Here is an 18,974-nt window from a genome sequence, read left to right as displayed (position 1 = left end):
CTTAATGTAATGCATAAATTGTATTTTTGCTGAAATGTGCTTTGCTTTGGAGAAAAGTATCTGCTGAATGAATAAATGTAATGTAATAGTACCATTTAATGTTTTTCATTTTTCAGTTCAGTGATTTTGATCTAAAAACATTGGCAGTTTTAAATATCAATTAATTTAATAAGGATCATGCAGGCATATATTACTTCATACTGTAACATACAGTAATATTTAGAACAGAAGTGCTGTACAAAAGCCATCGGTGAAATGTGACACAACAGTGCAAGCTTCTACCACCTTCAGAGATCATCAAGACTGTTTTCTCTCACCCTTTATGTCAGGACACAGCAGCTAGGACATTTCTTAGAAAAGGAACATTAACAGTGTGTGGCAGAGCATGAATTCATATATTTTTACGTTACAGATGTATGTTAAAGGGCACAGGATTTGCGTAAGCATTGCAGGAATGTTTTCCCAAGAAAAACGTGCTGGAAATGTGCGAGTGTACAGTTAGGTATGTGAGGTTTCCAAAACATATAACAAATACTGTTCAGCTACGCACAAATGCAGTATATGGGGCTATTCCTGAGTGTACATGTCCCCTGTGACAAAGGCACAATGCTACATATGTCATCCTGCTGAGAAAACTGTATAAATAGTTCCAGTGAAGTTAAAAGTATTTGAAACAGCAGAAAAATAGGAGAATGGGTGCTTAAAGGTCTTGTTAGGGAACAACAGAACACTATTATGACAAGGCTTTGGAAAACTAACTGCTTGGATGCAGGATCCAAGTTGTTGCTGCGGTGCCTCTTTAGGAAATATTGAGCAAAAATACAAAAAGGAAGTTAAAAATGGGCCTTGTAATTTCATCAATTAAGATACGTAACTGCCCTAATTATTAATTTTACATCAATGCCAACTTAGTATTTTTGATTGAATACATTTTTAACAGCGCCTGTCACAAATGTATGCCTTCTGTGTGAAAATTTCCCATTATCTTGCTTATTGGTTGTTTTTCCCACAAAAGCTGTTAATTATTGTGTCTCTGTGACACGTGTAGAGGGCAATTTCTGCAGGGCCTTTTAAATTATTTTGGGAGACAAGTTGTTACTTATTAATTTATAAGGTTATAATAAATAATTACTTATTAATTTATTTTAAGTTACTTATTATTATGAGTGACTAGTAATGGGAGGAAGTGTCACGTATTCTGTAGTTATTAATAATTAGCCATTCCTAGGTGATAAACGTCCTGTTATCGTTGTGTGCGTTAATCAACAAGAAAATATTCTGTAACAAAAAACCAGCAGTATGGAAATAAAATGTGCGAAATAAAGTTGTTTCTCGAAGTGTGTCTGCCAAATAAATTGGAAATTGTGTTTTCATCGCACAGAAGTTCTGAGGACACGATGATGATGTACCCTCGTCTAAACCTCCCAGTTGTTAGAATGTAAACTGATTATTTCTGGTGTATAAAGTTTACTATTTGTGTTTATTTCACCATTTCTTTAGCTCGTGTCGTGTCGCGGGCGCCCTGCTGGCTTTTCAAAAAAGTGTGGTGGAAAAGGGTGTCATCGGAATCCTGAGGCGGGACGTTAAAAATGCAGCGATCTGACAGTGCGATGCTTACGCTTATGTGGTTTGAAAGGTGGAAACTGTGATGAAATTATTAATCGTTGTTGAGACTCGGAGAGGCACACTGACTAGCCGGGTCGGGCCTGGCTGGGCTGCCCGGGCTGCCCGCGCTGCCCGCGCTCCGCTCTCCGCGTTGCCTCCCTCCCTCCTTCCCTGCCTCCGTCCGCCCGCTCTTTGTTTACCGCGCAGCACAAAGATGGCGGCCGCCGGCGCGCGAACTACCTTTCTCTGAAGGTAATCTCATGATTTATTGTCTCTGTTCGCCTGCTCATTGCCCTACTGAACATCGGTATGTTCCGAAGGCTAGAGTGGTGCACTGAAGCGAAAGAAACATTCTCACAACACTCGAATAATGTATTTGTAGCCCCGGTAGGGCCTACACTTTTCCAGAGGCCTGGGACTCGAGTGGCGGGGTCGACCGGGAAGGCGAACACATCCGGTTGGTCGCAAGCGATCGCGGCGGCAGGAGAAGCAGCGAAAGGAAAGGGGGGTGTGTTAGGGGTTCCTTTCAAAAGTAGGCGGGAAAATGTATATTGTCCCTTTCCTGCGTCTTCCTTCATTTATATTTTAATTATGATGCTGCCATGTCCGGTCGTGTGCATTTCATTATGGAAAGGGGTTTTAGGGGCGGATTGGAGAGGGCAAGTGAAGTTAAGAAGGTGATTTGTAACGTAGAATGTCGGCGGACTGCTTAGTGTTTGGCAGTTTTTGACAGTTTTATTGTGTGAAACGTCACAGGACTCGGGAGCTAAAAATGCTAGTCGCAGCGCAGCTAACTTAAATTGTCTAAATAGCCTGTTTTTAACGTCTCACTTCCAACTTTGGGTGACAAAATAATACAATTGTTTTCTTCTGCTCTCTGTCAGTGTCCGAATATGGCTTATTGAACATAATTATATGTATTTTTGCTCCAAGTTTATCGCCTGTGTGACATATATTTGTAAATTTGGAGAGCAAAAGGTAACAGTGTGAGATGTGTGATGTTGATACCACTTCCAGTGTATTGATTTATTGTCTGCATGAGCCACTTATTGGTTTTTACAACTTTGCTTTTAGGCACCGTGTGCATTAATATGGGTCAGCAGGTGGCGTAGTGATTAGAGCCGACGAAGGACTCGGGTCTGAATCCCAGGCTCCTGCTCTAGTATCCTTGATCAAGGTACTGACCCTGAATTGGTAGGGTAAAAACTGCCCAGCTTTGTAATTGGATGCACAAATATTAAAAGCTTAGTATACAAATGAAATCTTGTAATTCACCTTGGGGGGAAAAAAGGCATGAGAAAGTGATGATATAATAATAATAATAATAATAATAATGATGATAGTATCATCTTTTGGATGTGTGATAATGTGTTTTGTGTTGTAAACCAGTCAGATACAGAGACACTGAAGGTCCAGCTGAGGGAGATCATGCCGTTTGAGGAGATTAAGAAGAAAGGGATGTTGGGTAAGGGATGTCGGAGCCTCTTTACCGTACTGCCAGGATTGTGTTGGATTTAAACGTTCCCTCTCTGTGGGAGTTATGTGGTGAAGTACTCTGTTGCACGTCTCCTTTGCTGTCCGCCAGAGGTGTCGGCGATGGAGGGGGAGGTGGGTCTGGTGGCCGGTCGCAGTCAGAGGGAGAAGAGGAGATCCTACAAAGACCTGCTCCGGGAGGAGGAGGAGATCGCGGCACAGGTGCGCAAGTCCTCCAAGAAACGACCAAAGGTAAAAAAACGTCTTTTTAAAAACTGTATTGGTAATTTTTAATAATTTCTTATTCATCTCATGAAAATAAAATGTCTCCATGTTTCTTCACTGGGTTAAGAAGATGTCTCTTGAATTCCCTGTAGTCTCCTCTTATGTAGTATAACATTCCCTCAGTGTTTTCTCGTGGCAGTTTGAATTTCCTGGTTATATGTTGATTATATATTAGTTTACTCTCTCAGGATTCGGAACTGTTCTTGCTGGGTGGAGATTCTCACAAGAAGAAGAAGAAACACTCAAGTGAAGACTATTATTACAAAGGTAAGCAATGTTCTCCAGCCTATATTTAAGAGTAGTTATACGAGTTAGGAGTAGGAAAGGTAAAACCTGTTTTTATGTGATGTGTAACAGACACACATTGGTTTTTAATAATTATTATTTAGCGGACACACTTGTCCAAGGTGATTTACACTGCTAGGGAAGCAACTTTTTGTTCAGCAGTGTGTTCTTACAGTATCAATGCAGGGTTAGTGCCTTCATCAAGGGTACTACAGCAGGAGTGGGATACGAACCGGTGACCTTCAGATAACAAGGTGACAGCCATAACCACTACAGCACCTGCTGCCCTTTATGTTGCGGTTATGTCTCAGATTTTCTCATGTCAGTCTGCATCCTGTCTTACTGCCTCTTTCAGAGTACCAAGGTTCGGGCCTGCCTCCGCACAAAAAGAAACGAAAATCTTCCGATGGCTCCCTGTCCCTGTCCTCGTCGTCCTCCCTCGCTACCCACTCCACGGACACTGCCATGGGACTGCTGCAAGCCATCACTTCCCCAATGGCAACGGGCTCAGAGCCCAACCCGCACCTGCACAAGAAGCCCTCTTACCCACCCTCCTCGTCCTCACATTCCTCCTCTAAGGAGCGCAAACGTGACGGGGGGCTTGGAAGCAGCAAAGGAAGCCACTCTTCCTCCCACTCCCACTCTCACTCCCACTCCCACTCTCACTCCCACTCCCATTCTCACTCTCAGTCCCGCTCGCTTACATCGTCTTCGTCGTCTAAGAAGCACTCCTCCAAGTCGACGCTCTATCTCAGTGGGGGCAAGAGCAACAGTGAGCCTCTGACCCTCAAGGAGGCAGAAGGGCTGAAAATGAAGCTCATCCTGTCACCCAAGGACAAGGGGGAAGGGAGCGTGTCTGAAGGCTTCCCTTTCCCCCCTCACTCCTCTTCCTCATCATCTTCTGCCCTCTCGTCAACCTCGGGAGTCAGGAAGGGGAGCTTGAAGAAGGACAAGGAGAGGGACAGGTTGCTGCTGTCAAAGGCGCCAAAGAAGAAGCAACACGGCAGGGAGCCGCTGCCCATCGTAGGAGAAGAAGTGGAGCTGGAGGGTAAGAATACTGTAGTTCAGTCGTGGGAGCATGTTTTCCACTTCACTTCGTCTTCGTGATAGGTCAAGTTTTTTTGCATATAGTTCCTCCTGTGCTTTCGATTGGGGCGGTGACTCCTTTTATGTTATGCGTGATTTTCAGTGTAGCCATTGTTCCTCTTACTGTAATGCAGACATGGGACTTTCTGTGTTGTGTTTTTTTTTTTTTTTTTTTTTTCCTTTCATCTTTATGCTCACCAGAAACTTGAGTGGTGTAAAATTAAGATGATTGAATCTCTCTAAAATTCCCTTTGATTTTACCACACATCTGTTTTCCATAGGAATTTGACATTGTATTGGTGACATTGACAGCTAATTTTCAAAATGATTAATTACCAGAAACCCTGCGTCTTTTCAGTTAAATCAGTGCCATTATTTCTCACTCTCTGTTTGCTTCATGTTCGTATCAGGACACTATGGCGGAGGACTGAGCATAATGGCTGGTGAGAGTGCCTCCTCAGGGGGTGAACTGGAGGCAGGAGAATTGGTGATTGATGACTCCTACACCCAGCTGACCAAGAAGAAGAAGAAGAGCAAGAAAAGTAAAAAGAAGAAGGATAAGGAGCGGGAGCGAGAGAAAGATAGGAGTGGCAGGGAGAAAAAGCACAGCCGAATAGCAGGGAAGAAAGGTTAGTCAAGTGAGAAAAGCCAAGTGATGCTCTGTCTAAGTGTATTTAACTTTGCTTCTGGATGTTCAGAATACCTTTCGTTTAATCTTGGTACTTTAATCCATTTTCAATATGTCCTGTACAGGCTCGTCTCTCCTGCTTTCCTCTGGGGACGTGTCTAGAAGTCACTCGCATTCTCACAGTTCAGCCAATCACAGCACTGGAGTCGGAATTTATGCCTTGTCCTCGCCAGTCTCCTCACATCACCACCAGAGCAGTGACTCTCAGAGCGATAAGAAGAGGAAGAAGGATGACAAAGAGAGGGAAAAGATGGAGCGGGACAAAGACAAGGTTAGAAAGTATCTGGAAATGTGCCTTCTTGAGGGATTTTCACTGAAAACCATGGGGCACTGCTTGACAAGCTTTTTGATAATTGCCTAATATATTTTTACTCTTTGTCATCATTTCTCTGTTTCTCAGCCCAAAAAGAAAAATATGACAGCATACCAGGTGTTCTGCAAGGAGTACAGGGTCAACATCAACGCAGAGCAGCCAGGACTAGGTGTGTAGCTCTCTTGTGATGTTATTTTTGGTTGTGTTCCACTGTGTTATCCTTTTTTAAGCAATTAATTAATGCAGTTGCATACAGGCTTTCCTCACATGACAAATGTAAATTGTTAGTGAAAATCTGATTCTAAAGTCAGTTCTTGTAAAATGCACTCTACCATTCATTTAAATGGGGGAAATGTGTTCCAAGAGTTCACTCATTTTTGACCAAATATCCCAAGATTCCAGCTTTATCTTGTGAACATGGAGACAGCCTAGTTCAAAGCAAAGTCCTGAATATTGAAACTACTCTGGACACCTATAAATCCAGTGTTTAAAAGCCACATGTTCACTATCAGTTACGTAACACATTTATGTGCTCCCTGTTTTCTGCCCCCTTTCTGATTTCATCATTTTGCTTACTGTAAATTTTTCTTTTGTTTTATTTTGTTTTTTTGGGTGGCACAGTGCTGCAGAGGGTTTCTGCAGAATGTGAGCTTCTTTTTCATGACTTGTTTGTGAGCAGGAACATGGCTAAGAGACAGCTGAGATGCCCAGAAGAAGTCATGGCCACGTGTGGAGGGGGTTACCTGCCTTGTGTGGAGCTCAGTTTTGCCAGTGCTTGTATTTTAAATAGAAATTCCTGTTCTTGTAATGGGTTCCTAGGCTGAGTTATTATGTGAGGGAAGCCTGTATTGACATTTACTGATGGATATTTTTACTTAGCTTTATTTATTAAGTTCTTAATTCACATTTTATGCAGTCTTTGGTGAACTGAGTAAGAAACTGGCAGAGGTGTGGAAACAGTTACCTGAAAAAGACAAACAGGTCAGTCAGCGTTTTCTTTTTTTTTCTTTTTGTTTTTTTTAATGTCCCCCCCCAGTTTTGCTTTTAAGCCTTATCATTTACACACTGAACAGGCCTGCATACCTCCAGGAGGCCTCTATTTTATTCCTGAAAAGAAACAAGAGTGCTGAAAGAAAAATTTAATTTAAAATGAAGAGTGGGGAAACAAAACATCATTCAACATGTTTTGTTAATTTTTATGGATCCATAAGTGTTGTTAGGTTCCATATATTTTGTGTTGTTTCTTTTTTTAATGTGCATATTCATCTCCAATGTAGTCCATTAAGCACTCCTGCTGGGTGAAGTATATTTCAATCTTAAGATGATGGCACCCTATCCAATCTATAGGTATGGAAACAGAAAGCTCACTACCTGCAGCACAAGCAAAACAAAGCAGAGGCCATGACAGTCAAACGCAAGAGCTCTGTGTCTGATGGGAATAAAGTCAAAGGTAAGTGTCAGCATTGGCTTTATGGCCACTCTGCTGCTGCTTTACACCTTACTTAGTGCTCAGTTGTGAATGTGCAGTGCTTATCGCAGTTTTATTTGGCAGTGTCTAAAGAGCACAGTACCTGTGTTCGTGGGTGCAGCGCTCTGTACAGCTCCACAGTGTCACTGGCACTGACTGCTGGCAATATATATCTTAAGCACTGGTAAACAATATTGTACATTTGCTTTGCTCTTTCCCAGTTTCAGTGAAGGTAACTGGAGGAGGTGGAGGAGCAGGAGGAGGAGGAGCAGCAGCAGTTGGCGTGACATCTCCTAGCCGAGCGTCTGCTGGCGTGTCCCTGTCTCCAGCAAGGGTGCCTGAGGTGGACCCCATTGATGCAGCTGCTCATCTGCAGCTGCTGGGAGAGTCCTTGTCGCTCATTGGACACCGGTTACAGGAGACTGAGGCTAGTACCCATCGCCACACATGGCACTGTGATACATGTCTGCTTACTGGAGGGGAAGTGGAGCAGCGTGCACTCCATACTTGGACATACCCAGTTTGTGTCACGATGTAACGTGGAATTTCTGTGTGTAAGAACTAGCAATAGCGCAATACAAAAAATTTGTTTTACACAATGATTTGGCATTGCAGGTTCCATAGAAGTGCTATGGGATGAAATTGCTTCTCTCTCCACATTATAGGTTATGGTTACAGTTTAGAGTCTGTGTCAGTGTATGGGGCTGATTACTCTCCCTTTTCTGTCCTCCAGGGTATGGTAGCTGTGTCTGGGAGTCTCTCAGTTCTTCTGGATTCCATCCTATGTGCCCTGGGGCCTCTGGTCTGTCTCACTGCCCAGGTTCCTGAGCTGAATGCCTGTCCACGACACAATCTGGTGAGACATTAGTGCCTATCTATGTGATACGTGCTCTTAGTTTCACATACAGTGTATTCTCAATTGACTGTGTAGGAATTATCTAGTTTCTGGGTTTTTGGTGCGTGATCATAAATTATGTAATGACTAGTGACGGATGTAGCAACAACATATTTGGCCATACACCAAGAGTGCATGCATAAGCCTGAATATAGCAGTTGGGATCATTTGTATGTATTTGTGCACAATCAGCAAATGCATACACAGTATGTACAATACCCAATTCCCAAAAAAAAAAGAGGCAGTATGGAAAATGCTAATAAAAACAAAAAGGAGTCATTTGTAAATGTATTTTGACTCAATATTCAAAGAATACAGTATAATTTTTTTTTTTTTTTTTTTTTTTTTTTTTTTTTTTTTTTTTTTTTAAATACCTAATCAGCTGCGTAGTTTTTGGAAGATGTACGGAATTGATGCCTGCTACACATTCCAAAAAAGTTGGGACAGGGGTAGTTTAGGAATAATAATGAGACAAGTTGAAATAACAAGGTGATGTGAAAGAGGTGAAGCAATCCTACAGGATATAATGAGCCTTGAAAAAAGGCCTAGTTCTCCAAGAGCAATAATGGGTTGGGGCTCATCAAGTTGCCAAAGGATGCATCAGCAAATAATCCAGCACTTTGAGAAGAACGTTCCCCAAAGACAAACCAGTATGATTTTGGGTATTTCACCCACTACAGTGCACAGTATAATGAAAAGGTTGAAGGAATCTGGTCAAATCTCGGTGCATAAAGAGCAAGGCTGAAAAACCCTTCTGAATGTGGGTGATCTCTGAACCCTCAGATGCCACTGTCTTAACTGTTGTACATCTGTAATGGATATCATCATGTGAGCTCGGGAGTACTTTGGTAAAACTTTGTCAGCACCATTCACCGTTGCATCTACAGATGCAAGTTAAGGCTTTACTATGCAAAGCAGAAGCCACACATCGGCACTATCCAGAAGCGCTTCTCTGGGCTCAGTCTTATGTGAGATGGACAGCAGTGCAATGGAATCGTGTCTTGGAGTTTGACAAGTCAACATTTTGAAATAGTTTTTGGAAAAAACAACCGTTGTGTTTTCAGGGTCAAAGAGGAAAAGGACCATCCACGCTGTTATCGGCATCAGGTCCAAAAGCCCGTGTCTGTCATAGTATGGGGGTGCGTCAGTAGATTTATTCAGGAGAATGAAACAGTGGGTTAAAAGAGGGTCAGTGGAAGTGTAATGAAGGAGAGAAAGTATGCATGAATGTGTGTCTATGAAGTCATGGACAGAAAGAAGCCTTTAAGTTTGACCTTAAATGCTGGTTTCCTGTCTCAAAGTCAACTTTAACAAAACTGGCCATGAGGAAGCTACTGATGTATTATAATAAACCTTTTTTGTCAACACATGCTTAATTTCTTTGCAGTCAAAAAAGTGTAATAATAGAAGCATATTTCTGTTTGGGTAGGCGCTGTAAAAGTTTGGGATGCAGCAGTAATAAAATTTTAATAAATGCTGTCCGTAATTGGACAGGTGTCCCGTCCTGGGTGTGTCCTCTCCTCCCTCCAGCCTTGCACCCTATGTTGCCGGGATAGGCTCCGGTTTGCAGTTTCAGACTGTGTGTGTGTATGTGTCTATAATCAATCCTTGAACCAGGCTGCCCCCCACCCTGCTCCTTGAGTTTCTATTTGGAGTGTTTTGCTCCCATCCAACTGCCTCAAGTGGAAATGTCAAGATTTTTTTTTGTCTGGTTGTAGAGAAGGAAATTTCTAAGGTTTTTTTTTTTTTAAAAAAAAAAAAAAAAAAAATCAAGAATTTAGACATTTATTTTTGGAAAGAGTTTTTTTATTTAAGAAAATGTTTGAGTGGCTGCAAATTGAGTTGGTCCAGGATTTAAACATGAGTCATGATATCATTTCTGCTATTACACAACATCCGAAAGATGAACGTGACAAAGAAATTATTAAATTAAGCAAAACTCTAACACTTAGAATACATTAGTCAGTGCCATTTTGAATACAAGGATAATGTTATAGTTAAGAGAACCAAAGGTCACAGGAAATGTATCTTGCATTCTCAGAAGCAAAATTTTTTTCTTTGAACAGTATGAACATACTTCTTTCTGAGGGCTTAGTTAGGTTAGTGCAGCTTGAAAGCCTGTTGGACTCTGTGTGTTAGGGCCAAAGCAGAATAGCCCTGTTGTATTGTCACACAATTTTTTTTCCCCATCCAAGCATTTCCCTTCCATTCTTGCGAAAGTTGGATCAATATTGCAAAAGTGTTTGCATTATCTGTTTTTGCTTTTTGCATTTCAGTCCAACACACTGGACAACATTGCTTACGTCATGCCTGGCCTGTGAAGACTGCTAGGACAATGGTGTGAGATCAGGGACTATACCATGAAGAGAAGATGTATACGTTTTCCTCTGAAAGAGGACGGACTGTGCTGGAGGCTTGGCATTGGAAGACCTTGCACTTTTCAGCCAGGCACTGGACAAACTTGGACATTTCTAGTTTTACCTTGCTCTTAATGCATTCTTTTTCCACATTTTTGTTTTATTACTCTTATTTTTTCAATTAAACCTATTTTAGTGAATATTTTAACTCTGTGAGTTTGTCTTTTTTTTGTCACATGTAAGGTGTAAAACATTTGCGTGTGTTTGTGCATGCATATTGGTGCAAAACAGACACTTCACAAACAATTTGCCAGTATGGGGGAAAAACTGAAAAATATTTGAGCTATACTTATGATATTATTATTATGGTCCTCATCCAAGGTAACATCATGTTTTAGTTTAATTCAAACTGACTGGCATGTGGCAACAACCTTCATTACATATATAATTAATAGAAATAACAAACTATATTGGCATCAAGGAACTTTTGGGGAGTGTAGCTAGCACTTCATAACTTTTATCCTTATTGAGATGCTTCCATATTAGTCCTTAGTTGCTTGTAGTGGGATATGGACCATTTTTCAAATAGGAATATCTGCAGTTCTTTGTGGTATATAGGAGGTGTAAATCATCTCTGGACTCTGGGCTGTAAAACTGACATAAAAGTTCAAACGTTAATATCTGGTCATTAGCAGGTGTTTAGTTTTACCCTGGTGTTCATTAATCCACTCTTCAGTTAGCTGTGTTTATGTTGGTATAGTGGTCTTGTAAACTAAACTTTGTAATGAAAAAGTATTTGCACCTTGGCATGCACATGCTTCACTGCAATAGTTTCATATACTTTGAGTTTTCAATGACACAAAGGAACTGTTAGACCCAGTAACTCCTACAAGTTGGACACCCATATCATTACAATTCAACCACTATATTTGACAGCAGACAGAAGCCAGTGTGGCTCAAGAGCTCCTTTCTCTTCCATCAAAAAGCTTTCTTAGGTGTTGGGTAACACTATCATACTCCCTCACGTCCTGCAGTGCTTTTGGGTCCACATTTGGTTTTGCCTACTCCAGATGGTATGTTTTGTTTACGGCTACCAGTGATGTGTGAGCAACAGCCTTACAATAAGTATCACCTTGATGAAGCTCAATATACTTTTTTGCTGAGTCAGACACATTGATTCAATTTAAATTTCAGAGCAGTTGTGTTGAGTTTTCTGCATTAATTCTCTCCGGCATTCATGTATCTGTTGGTGAGCTTCAGCCTGTGACCACGGTTTCCCTTTTGCTATATACTGTTATGATTTGATGCATTTGACCTCTCCACCACCAAGTTTCCTCCAATATGGGATCAGTTAATCTATGGTGCTTCTTCTACTGTACTCAACAGCATTTGCAATTACTTAATTCGATACGTTGTACTCTGCACATAGTTTTTACTTATAAATATTTAAAAGGTCTAGATTTCACACACTCAGACACTACACTGTAAACAAAAGGTGAAAGAGGAATGTAGACTGAAAAGGAAGTAACCCATCTACTTACTGTAAGGCACCACGTCAAACTTGTTAGACGGGTGTGTGACTTTCTTTTAGAAAATCACAAGACACAGCCAGCCACCAGGAAAACACTTCATTAGACACAGCACCACAATAGTTATGTTAAGAGCATCAGATAAGTTAGTTGATTTTAATTCTTGGAATATGAGTCTCACATTTCCACTATTTCACCGACTTATGGACTAAACTGTTCCCGTAAGTACACTAAATCAATAGCACTACTATGCAAGATAACAAGTTGGTTCTTCAAAGTTGTATTTTATATCTGCTATGTGTAACTGGTTAGCAAATGATCTATTGGGGAAAAGATTTGGTACTGTGTAGAGACTTCTCATAACTACTAGATTTTAGTTACATAAGTACCTGTAGGTGCAAACGTACTGATCTGTATCAAGTGACTCACCTGGGAAACTATTGTGTTTTCGTTTTCCAAATGTGGTCACTTTTTTACATTTATCTTTCCTGAAATTGCAGAGCTTCAGGTTAGTCCTTTGGTATAGGTCAGTAAGTTTACACCTATAGGCATGTTTAATAACATTAATTTGACATACTGACATTTTGTCAGTATTTTTGACTATTTCATTTTTAAAATCAATATTCATATCTGGGGGGGTGCGGTGGCACAGTGGGTTGGACCACAGTCCTGCTCTCCGGTGGGTCTGGGGTTCGAGTCCCGCTTGGGGTGCCTTGTGACGGACTGGCGTCCCGTCCTGGGTGTGTCCCCTCCCCCTCCGGCCTTACGCCCTGTGTTGCCGGGTTGGGCTCCGGTTCCCCGTGACCCCGTATGGGACAAGCGGTTCTGAAAATGTGTGTGTGTGTGTGTATTCATATCTGCATTATAAAAGGAAAATAAAAAGCAAAACACGAGTAGCCAAGAATCATATGATCAATAATTAAAGCTTGAAGGAAAAGAATGCAAAGTTAGTGTTATAATTTGCCTTAGATGGATGTGTTGAAGGGGGTGCGGTGGCGCAGTGGGTTGGACCACAGTCCTGCTGTCCGGTGGGTCTGGGGTTCGAGTCCCGCTTGGGGTGCCTTGCGACGGACTGGCGTCCCGTCCTGGGTGTGTCCCCTCCCCCTCCGGCCTTACGCCCTGTGTTGCCGGGTAGGCTCCGGTTCCCCGTGACCCCGTATGGGACAAGTGGCTCTGGAAATGTGTGTGTGTGTGTGGATGTGTTAAAGAGATTGTGAATGATGTGACTGTTATCATTGTGTGACAGGGAAACATGAAAAACAACTTTCTATGTATTTTAGCAAATCTCACACGTTTCAATGTCTAAAGGGATTGCAGAAGTATCGTTGTGATTCAGAAGGAGACATGTAAGATGCCCTGTGAGAAATCAGTCACACTCTATTGATGGTGTTTGAATTTTTGAATCAAAGCTTATTATTGCCCCTGGCTTTGTTAGTTCATAGTGGTTAAACCACAACCCAAGAATGAAAAATAAAGAATGTCAATCAAAAAATGGTGCAATATCTAATGAGTGGGAGCAGGGATTGATATTACTGTACAGACTTTTAGAGTTGGAGCTAAAACATTTATAACCGTAGATAAAGTAAACTGATAGCTTTATTTCTGCCTCCACCTTCAATGAAAGAGAAAAAAGGGGGTCAAGGAGGAGGCTGCGTCGAGAGTATATTTTCCAGGAGAGCCTTCAACATTGGGGAGGATCAGACTGATCCCACCGAGAAGCTGGACAAGGAGATACAGCACTGGACAGGGGTCCAGCCATCCAGGACACCAGCTGTGACGAAACAGAAGAAGGCAAACAGGACTGTGGGGTGGAGAGGTGGTGTTGGCTGGGAGAAACTGCGGAGAGCAATTTGAAGTCACTACTCAAGATGTTGACTAAGACAGAACAATTGAAGGTAGCAGATACTGACCACTGCAAGGAGTCACACAAAACTGTGACTGACAGTAAGTTCTCTACTCAGTTTTTGACCCGTGCTCTCTTTGCTTACTTTTCTTTTGTCTGATGGCATTATACAACTACTTAAGGGTATAAGAGTGACACTATTTATAGTAAGATGGCCCAGCATTTGAATGATAAATTATCGTCATCTTATTCTGTAACGTGTAACTCACTGATGAGTGTAATGTGAGGGTTTAAAAAGATGTCCAGTGCCAAACTGAGCGCAGTGTTGTGCTCAAGTCCTTGACTTCAGAGTTTAAGTAGGAACGCTAAGACAGGCATCTTAAATAAGGCATTATTTGATTATTATAGGTAACAGTAGCACAATATCATCCCACTGTAATGGCTTTGTCACCACCCCTCTAAACATTTCCGACAACTCTTCAGCTCCTCTGTTTATTCACACACAGACACACACACATTTTCAGAACCGCTTGTCCCATACGGGGTCACGGGGGAACCGGAGTCTACCCGGCAACGCAGGGCGTAAGGCCAGAGGGGGAGGGGACACACCCAGGACGGGACGCCAGTCCGTCGCAAGGCACCCCAAGCGGGACTCGAACCCCAGACCCACCGGAAAGCAGGACTGTGGTCCAACCCACTGTGCCACTGCGCCCCTGCTCTGTTTATTCATTACATACTTAATGATTGTTGCCACAGACCTCACAGCACTTTGCAAAACCAGTGGACAGTAAATGCAAGAGTCAAAGTTTGAGTTCAAATCACGCCACAACAAATCTCAGTCCTTGTCTGAGTCTAAAATAGCAACTTGCATCTCAACTCTTATGCAATGTCAACGGTGTTTCATTACAAAGTGAAACCATTTTAATCTCCACTATAAGAAGTTTGCCAAATATCTCTCACATCTTCAGAATCCAATAAAAGTGTAAGACTAAGAGTTTTACCTGTGTTACAGTGAATACTGAATGTCTCTACACATAAGATTATAGTTTAAGGGCTGCAAGAACAAGAAGTTGCATGTTGGATGTTGCTTACCGGTACACATTTGAGTTAGAAATAGAAAAACCTCAGTAAAGTTGATGTAAATCAGTAATTTTGACCAATTCACATATGTATCTATCCAAAATGTGAAGAGGTAACAGCTATCACTGAATATTTATTACAGCTTAGGTTAAATACCCCACACACTTGGAAGGTAATTCCCTTTGGAATGATACCAGCCACTCATTAAAATAAATTATACAGCAACACTTTGTAACTTACATTTTAAATACAATTTGCAACATATCTCAAAGTAGTTTGCAAAGCCTGGGGATAGTAAAAGATATCGACATAAACTATAAATACAGTATGGCTTTGACCTATACGCACAAGTGAATTTTCAAAGCAGTTACCCAAATAAGCAGACCTTTAAGGGCATAAAGGTGTTTTGTATTATAAGACCACAGTAATAGAATGCATAAAGAAACAAACAAATAAATATCATTCTCTGTATGAAATGTAAAAAAAAGATTCTCCCTATATACTGAATTACTTAGGGACGTGTATTCTGGGGCCGCACAGTGGCGCAGTGAGTCGCTCTACAACCTCACAGCTCCTGGGTGGTGCAAGACGGATTGGGTTTGACTACTCAGTCTCTGTGGAATTTGCACGGTCTCCCTATGTTTGGGTGGGTCTCCTCCTGCAGTCCAAAGGCGTGCTGTTCAGGCGGATCGGTAACTTTAAAATCACCCAGAGGGTGTGTTTGTGACAGAACAAAAGTGTGTTTTGCTGGTGTCTAAATGAGTGACATTTTCAAATCTCTAGCATTGCAAGTCACTTTGGGACTTACTAACGTCCTCTCATACCACTCAGGTGCTGTGAGACAGCAACGCTCTCTGCTGTGCCACCCATATCTGAGTGAAAAGCCAAAAAAGTGAACTTTAAAAAAGTTTTATTAATCATTTTTGTATAGCCATATTACTCCTATTTTCACGCTTCAAGTCATGCACTATCAATGTGGTCTCATTTTGCAGTGAGTGAAGCACCGGACAGCCGTGAGGAGAGAGACAGTTCGGCAATGGACGATGGCTGTAATGCTGAGGATTTTGGTCCGAGGACAATGGCTGATAAGGGGGGGGACAAACAGCCCCTTTCAAATAGGCATAGCAATGAATTTTCCAGACCGAAAAGTGAGTGTGACCTTAAGAAATACTCTCAGCATTCAGAACACATAAGACCTTTAGAATATTAAGACTATTCATTTTCTTAATATTGAGAATTAATGTAGAATATTCATTTAGAATATTATTATGGAGAATATTGAAATGTTGCATGTTGTGTTATTGGACTCTCTTTTGACGTACTTAGCAGCGAATATTTGAGCTAGACGTAACAATAAGATTCAAAGTATAAAATGTGTTTGTGAAGAAAAAACACAGAATAAACATAAACATCTGAAGTGGTTACGAGAAGTTAAGTTAAATAAATTATGACAAGTGGAGAAATCGGAAAGATAAGTGCTGTGGGATGGGATCAGACCATAGTACATTATTTGCCAGTAGCTGCTCAACTGATCACATTAATGAATAAATGCAACCACAGTTTATACCTTATATATTAAATAGAATTTGCAGCAAAGCAGTCTGCAAAACCTATAAATGACAAAGTGCATGGGCACTAAAACCATATGCAGTACAGCTATAATGCTGAACTTAAGTTTTCAAAGCAGTTATAGAAACAAGAAGATTTTTAATTGTGTTCTTTAGTCTAAGACTAGTAGCAGTCATCATTTTTTGTCCTGGTTAGTAAAAAAAACCGAAACATGAGATTCATATGAGTCACGTGCATTGAGTCGAAAACCAGGTGTCTCAAAATGCCAGTCTGGGTTAGACTTGAATGTGAGACAAACAAAAATGCTTAATTACAGACTGAAACTGCTTCAAATGTCCTTTTTAACGTGTTTGTCAAGTGTAAGAATTCAACAGCGTTTGTCTTGCTCGTCTTACAGTGGATGATGAATGTCCACAAAGCTCTAAGGGCAGAAGCAGCTTGATGTTGGACGAACACTTATCAAGGGACACAATGGAGCTGAGTCATAGTAAAAAGGAGTTGGAGGTGTTGGAGGCAATCACAAATTTGTTACTGAACAACAGAGAGGACAGTACTACTGTTCACTGGGTGGAGTGGTGCAAGACTGCTGTTGATGATCTTGAGGGACCTCAGCTGGACAATGGTCTACCATGTCAACCCTACACTATAGAGACAGGTACGCTCTGGCCTCTAATCTGGTTGGCTGTGTATTGCTCTGGAATCTTTTTTTCTTGACTACAACATGGGGCATCATTCAGATGAGTGAGAGAATAACCCAGTGGTTAATCCTTAGCTGCCCATCTCAGTAGAAAAAGTTGGCAAAAGTCTAAAACACTGGAAATACAGAGATGACTTAAATGATACCTTTCTTTAGAAGCTTTTCGGCAGTCCTACTGCACCCATTCTCAACCTTCCAATCACACACTGTTAATTTTCTCACTTTGGTTTTGCAGCAAATGATGTGCTGTACAGCTGTGAGGAGAGAGACAGTTTGCTGATGGATGAAGAGTGCGATGATGAGCATTTCTCCTTGAGCACAATGAGGAGTGTGAAAGGGAGGGGGTGCGTGCAGTCCGTTTTGAGCACACACAGCAACGAGATCGTAAGACCCGAGTGTAAGCGTGACTCTATGAACTGAACATGTTCCATGTTTAGTAACTGTGGTGGGAGTGTTACTGGTGGTAACATTGTGGTTAAACCTACTGCCTTTGGACCCGAAGGTTGCAGCTTTGAATCCCAGCTCTAGTTGTAATACCTTAGAGCAAGGCACTTACCTTGAATTGCTCTAGTAAAATTACCCATGGTCAAATAATTGTAGGTATATTAACTCTATAAGATGCTTTGGAGAAAAGCATCAGATAAATATATTAACATTTTGCCTGAGCGGAATCCAGTTGGTAGGCAGTACAACTTTTTCTCTGAGATGTATGTCACTTTCGAGAAAAGTGTCCACTAAATGAATGAATGCAAATAGACTATTTCCTGAGCTATGTGGAGGTACACAGTTCATTTTCTGAAATGTGCTTAGATTAATAAACTTTAATTTCAAACCGACATGTATTTTCACGTTTTTATCTATATAGCCTTAGATACAGAAAACTGTAATTGAATCAGTTTTTTTATAGAAAGTCTACATTTACATTTATTCATTCAGCAGATGCTTTTCTCTAAAGTGACGCACATCTCAGAGAACAATACAGATTTAAATTAATTTTAATTTTATACAAATTTAAGGTGTCTATGTTTGGAGAATATGTCCGTAAGGAGCCTGATTTACTGTTTTCCTATACAAGATAAACAATATAATAATACATGCTAACAATTCAATTGCTACGTAGCAGCACACACACTGTTTCAGCCATGGACTAATAGTGTGTTTCCTCTGTTTGCAGTCAGTGGACGAGCTGAAACGGAATATGAAATTTTCGCGAGAGGGAAGGAAGAACAGCGCTGTAGAACAAGTACTACAGATAGTGGAAAGGATTCTGGCAGAGGATCTATGTACAGTTTAGACAGCATTTAGGAATGTGTCAGTGACAGAGCTGCTTAATACAGCACAATCATACTATTAAAATAATTACTTATGATTTTGTTATTATTATTATTATTATTATTATTATTATTATTATTGTATTTGGGTGTATTGGGTTTGGGTGATTTTTGGGTGTACACTCTTGGAACAAATTAGACTTTCCCCCATTAAAAAAATGGTATTTGTCCTTTCGGTTTACAGATTTTTTTGCAGACGAAGGCTTTTCCAGGAGCAAATTAAGTTGATAAACCGAGCAATTGGTGTAATCACTAATATGAGCTTCCAGGAATATTAACTGAAATTTGTAATATTGTTTTGTCTGAGCAAGATTTTGGAAGTTTTGTTTGAGAGCAAGCCTGTGGTGTTAACGAAAACACGAAGAATATACCATTGGTACCATTAAGTTCCACAGAACACTGAAATAAAAAATTTTATGTATCTGAAGCTCATTTGTTTTTTGATACAAGATGAATACTTATTATGCACT

At 40.9% G+C, this 18,974-nt stretch overlaps 2 protein-coding genes across 5 annotated transcripts; both read left to right on the top strand.

The window, feature by feature from the left end:
• The first annotated feature begins 1,580 nt into the window (after positions 1–1,580).
• Positions 1,581–10,642, top strand: hmgxb4b (HMG box domain containing 4b). 4 transcript variants are annotated; one of them, XM_018761461.2, is made up of 14 exons: positions 1,581–1,857; positions 2,680–2,782; positions 2,995–3,070; positions 3,191–3,300; positions 3,552–3,630; positions 4,004–4,696; positions 5,145–5,363; positions 5,488–5,693; positions 5,823–5,904; positions 6,652–6,716; positions 7,083–7,185; positions 7,425–7,630; positions 7,937–8,059; positions 10,375–10,642. In XM_018761461.2, the coding sequence occupies exons 3-14, from the start codon at positions 3,034–3,036 to the stop codon at positions 10,417–10,419; spliced, it is 1,968 nt and encodes a 655-aa protein (XP_018616977.1). In that variant the 5' UTR covers positions 1,581–1,857; positions 2,680–2,782; positions 2,995–3,033; the 3' UTR covers positions 10,420–10,642. The 4 variants fall into 4 exon arrangements, with proteins under 4 accessions (XP_018616977.1, XP_018616975.1, XP_018616976.1 ...); XM_018761459.2 differs by having other exon boundaries at positions 3,191–3,330; XM_018761460.2 differs by lacking the exon at positions 1,581–1,857 and adding an exon at positions 2,084–2,282 and having other exon boundaries at positions 3,191–3,330.
• A 1,518-nt stretch (positions 10,643–12,160) lies between these two features.
• LOC108940008 (uncharacterized) lies at positions 12,161–18,516 on the top strand. The gene is made up of 6 exons (XM_018761741.1): positions 12,161–12,205; positions 13,609–13,928; positions 15,900–16,055; positions 16,874–17,131; positions 17,409–17,570; positions 18,348–18,516. The coding sequence occupies exons 2-6, from the start codon at positions 13,853–13,855 to the stop codon at positions 18,476–18,478; spliced, it is 783 nt and encodes a 260-aa protein (XP_018617257.1). The 5' UTR covers positions 12,161–12,205; positions 13,609–13,852; the 3' UTR covers positions 18,479–18,516.
• The last annotated feature ends 458 nt before the right edge of the window (positions 18,517–18,974 follow it).

This window comes from Scleropages formosus, chromosome 20 (assembly GCF_900964775.1).
Source record: "Scleropages formosus chromosome 20, fSclFor1.1, whole genome shotgun sequence".
Classification (NCBI taxonomy): Eukaryota; Metazoa; Chordata; class Actinopteri; order Osteoglossiformes; family Osteoglossidae; genus Scleropages; species Scleropages formosus.
This window is presented reverse-complemented; position numbering and strand designations above follow the sequence as displayed.

Bases quoted from the DNA above. Each gene is read 5' to 3' on its own strand.
- hmgxb4b (XM_018761459.2), top strand. From the start codon at position 3,034: ATGCCGTTTGAGGAGATTAAGAAGAAAGGGATGTTGG. The intron at 5,364-5,487 runs GTTAGTCAAGTG...TGTCCTGTACAG, and splicing joins CCGAATAGCAGGGAAGAAAG to GCTCGTCTCTCCTGCTTTCC. The intron at 7,631-7,936 runs GCTAGTACCCAT...TCTGTCCTCCAG, and splicing joins ACCGGTTACAGGAGACTGAG to GGTATGGTAGCTGTGTCTGG.
- LOC108940008 (XM_018761741.1), top strand. From the start codon at position 13,853: ATGTTGACTAAGACAGAACAATTGAAGGTAGCAGATACTGACCACTGC. The intron at 16,056-16,873 runs GTGAGTGTGACC...CTCGTCTTACAG, and splicing joins TGAATTTTCCAGACCGAAAA to TGGATGATGAATGTCCACAA. The intron at 17,132-17,408 runs GTACGCTCTGGC...TTGGTTTTGCAG, and splicing joins ACCCTACACTATAGAGACAG to CAAATGATGTGCTGTACAGC.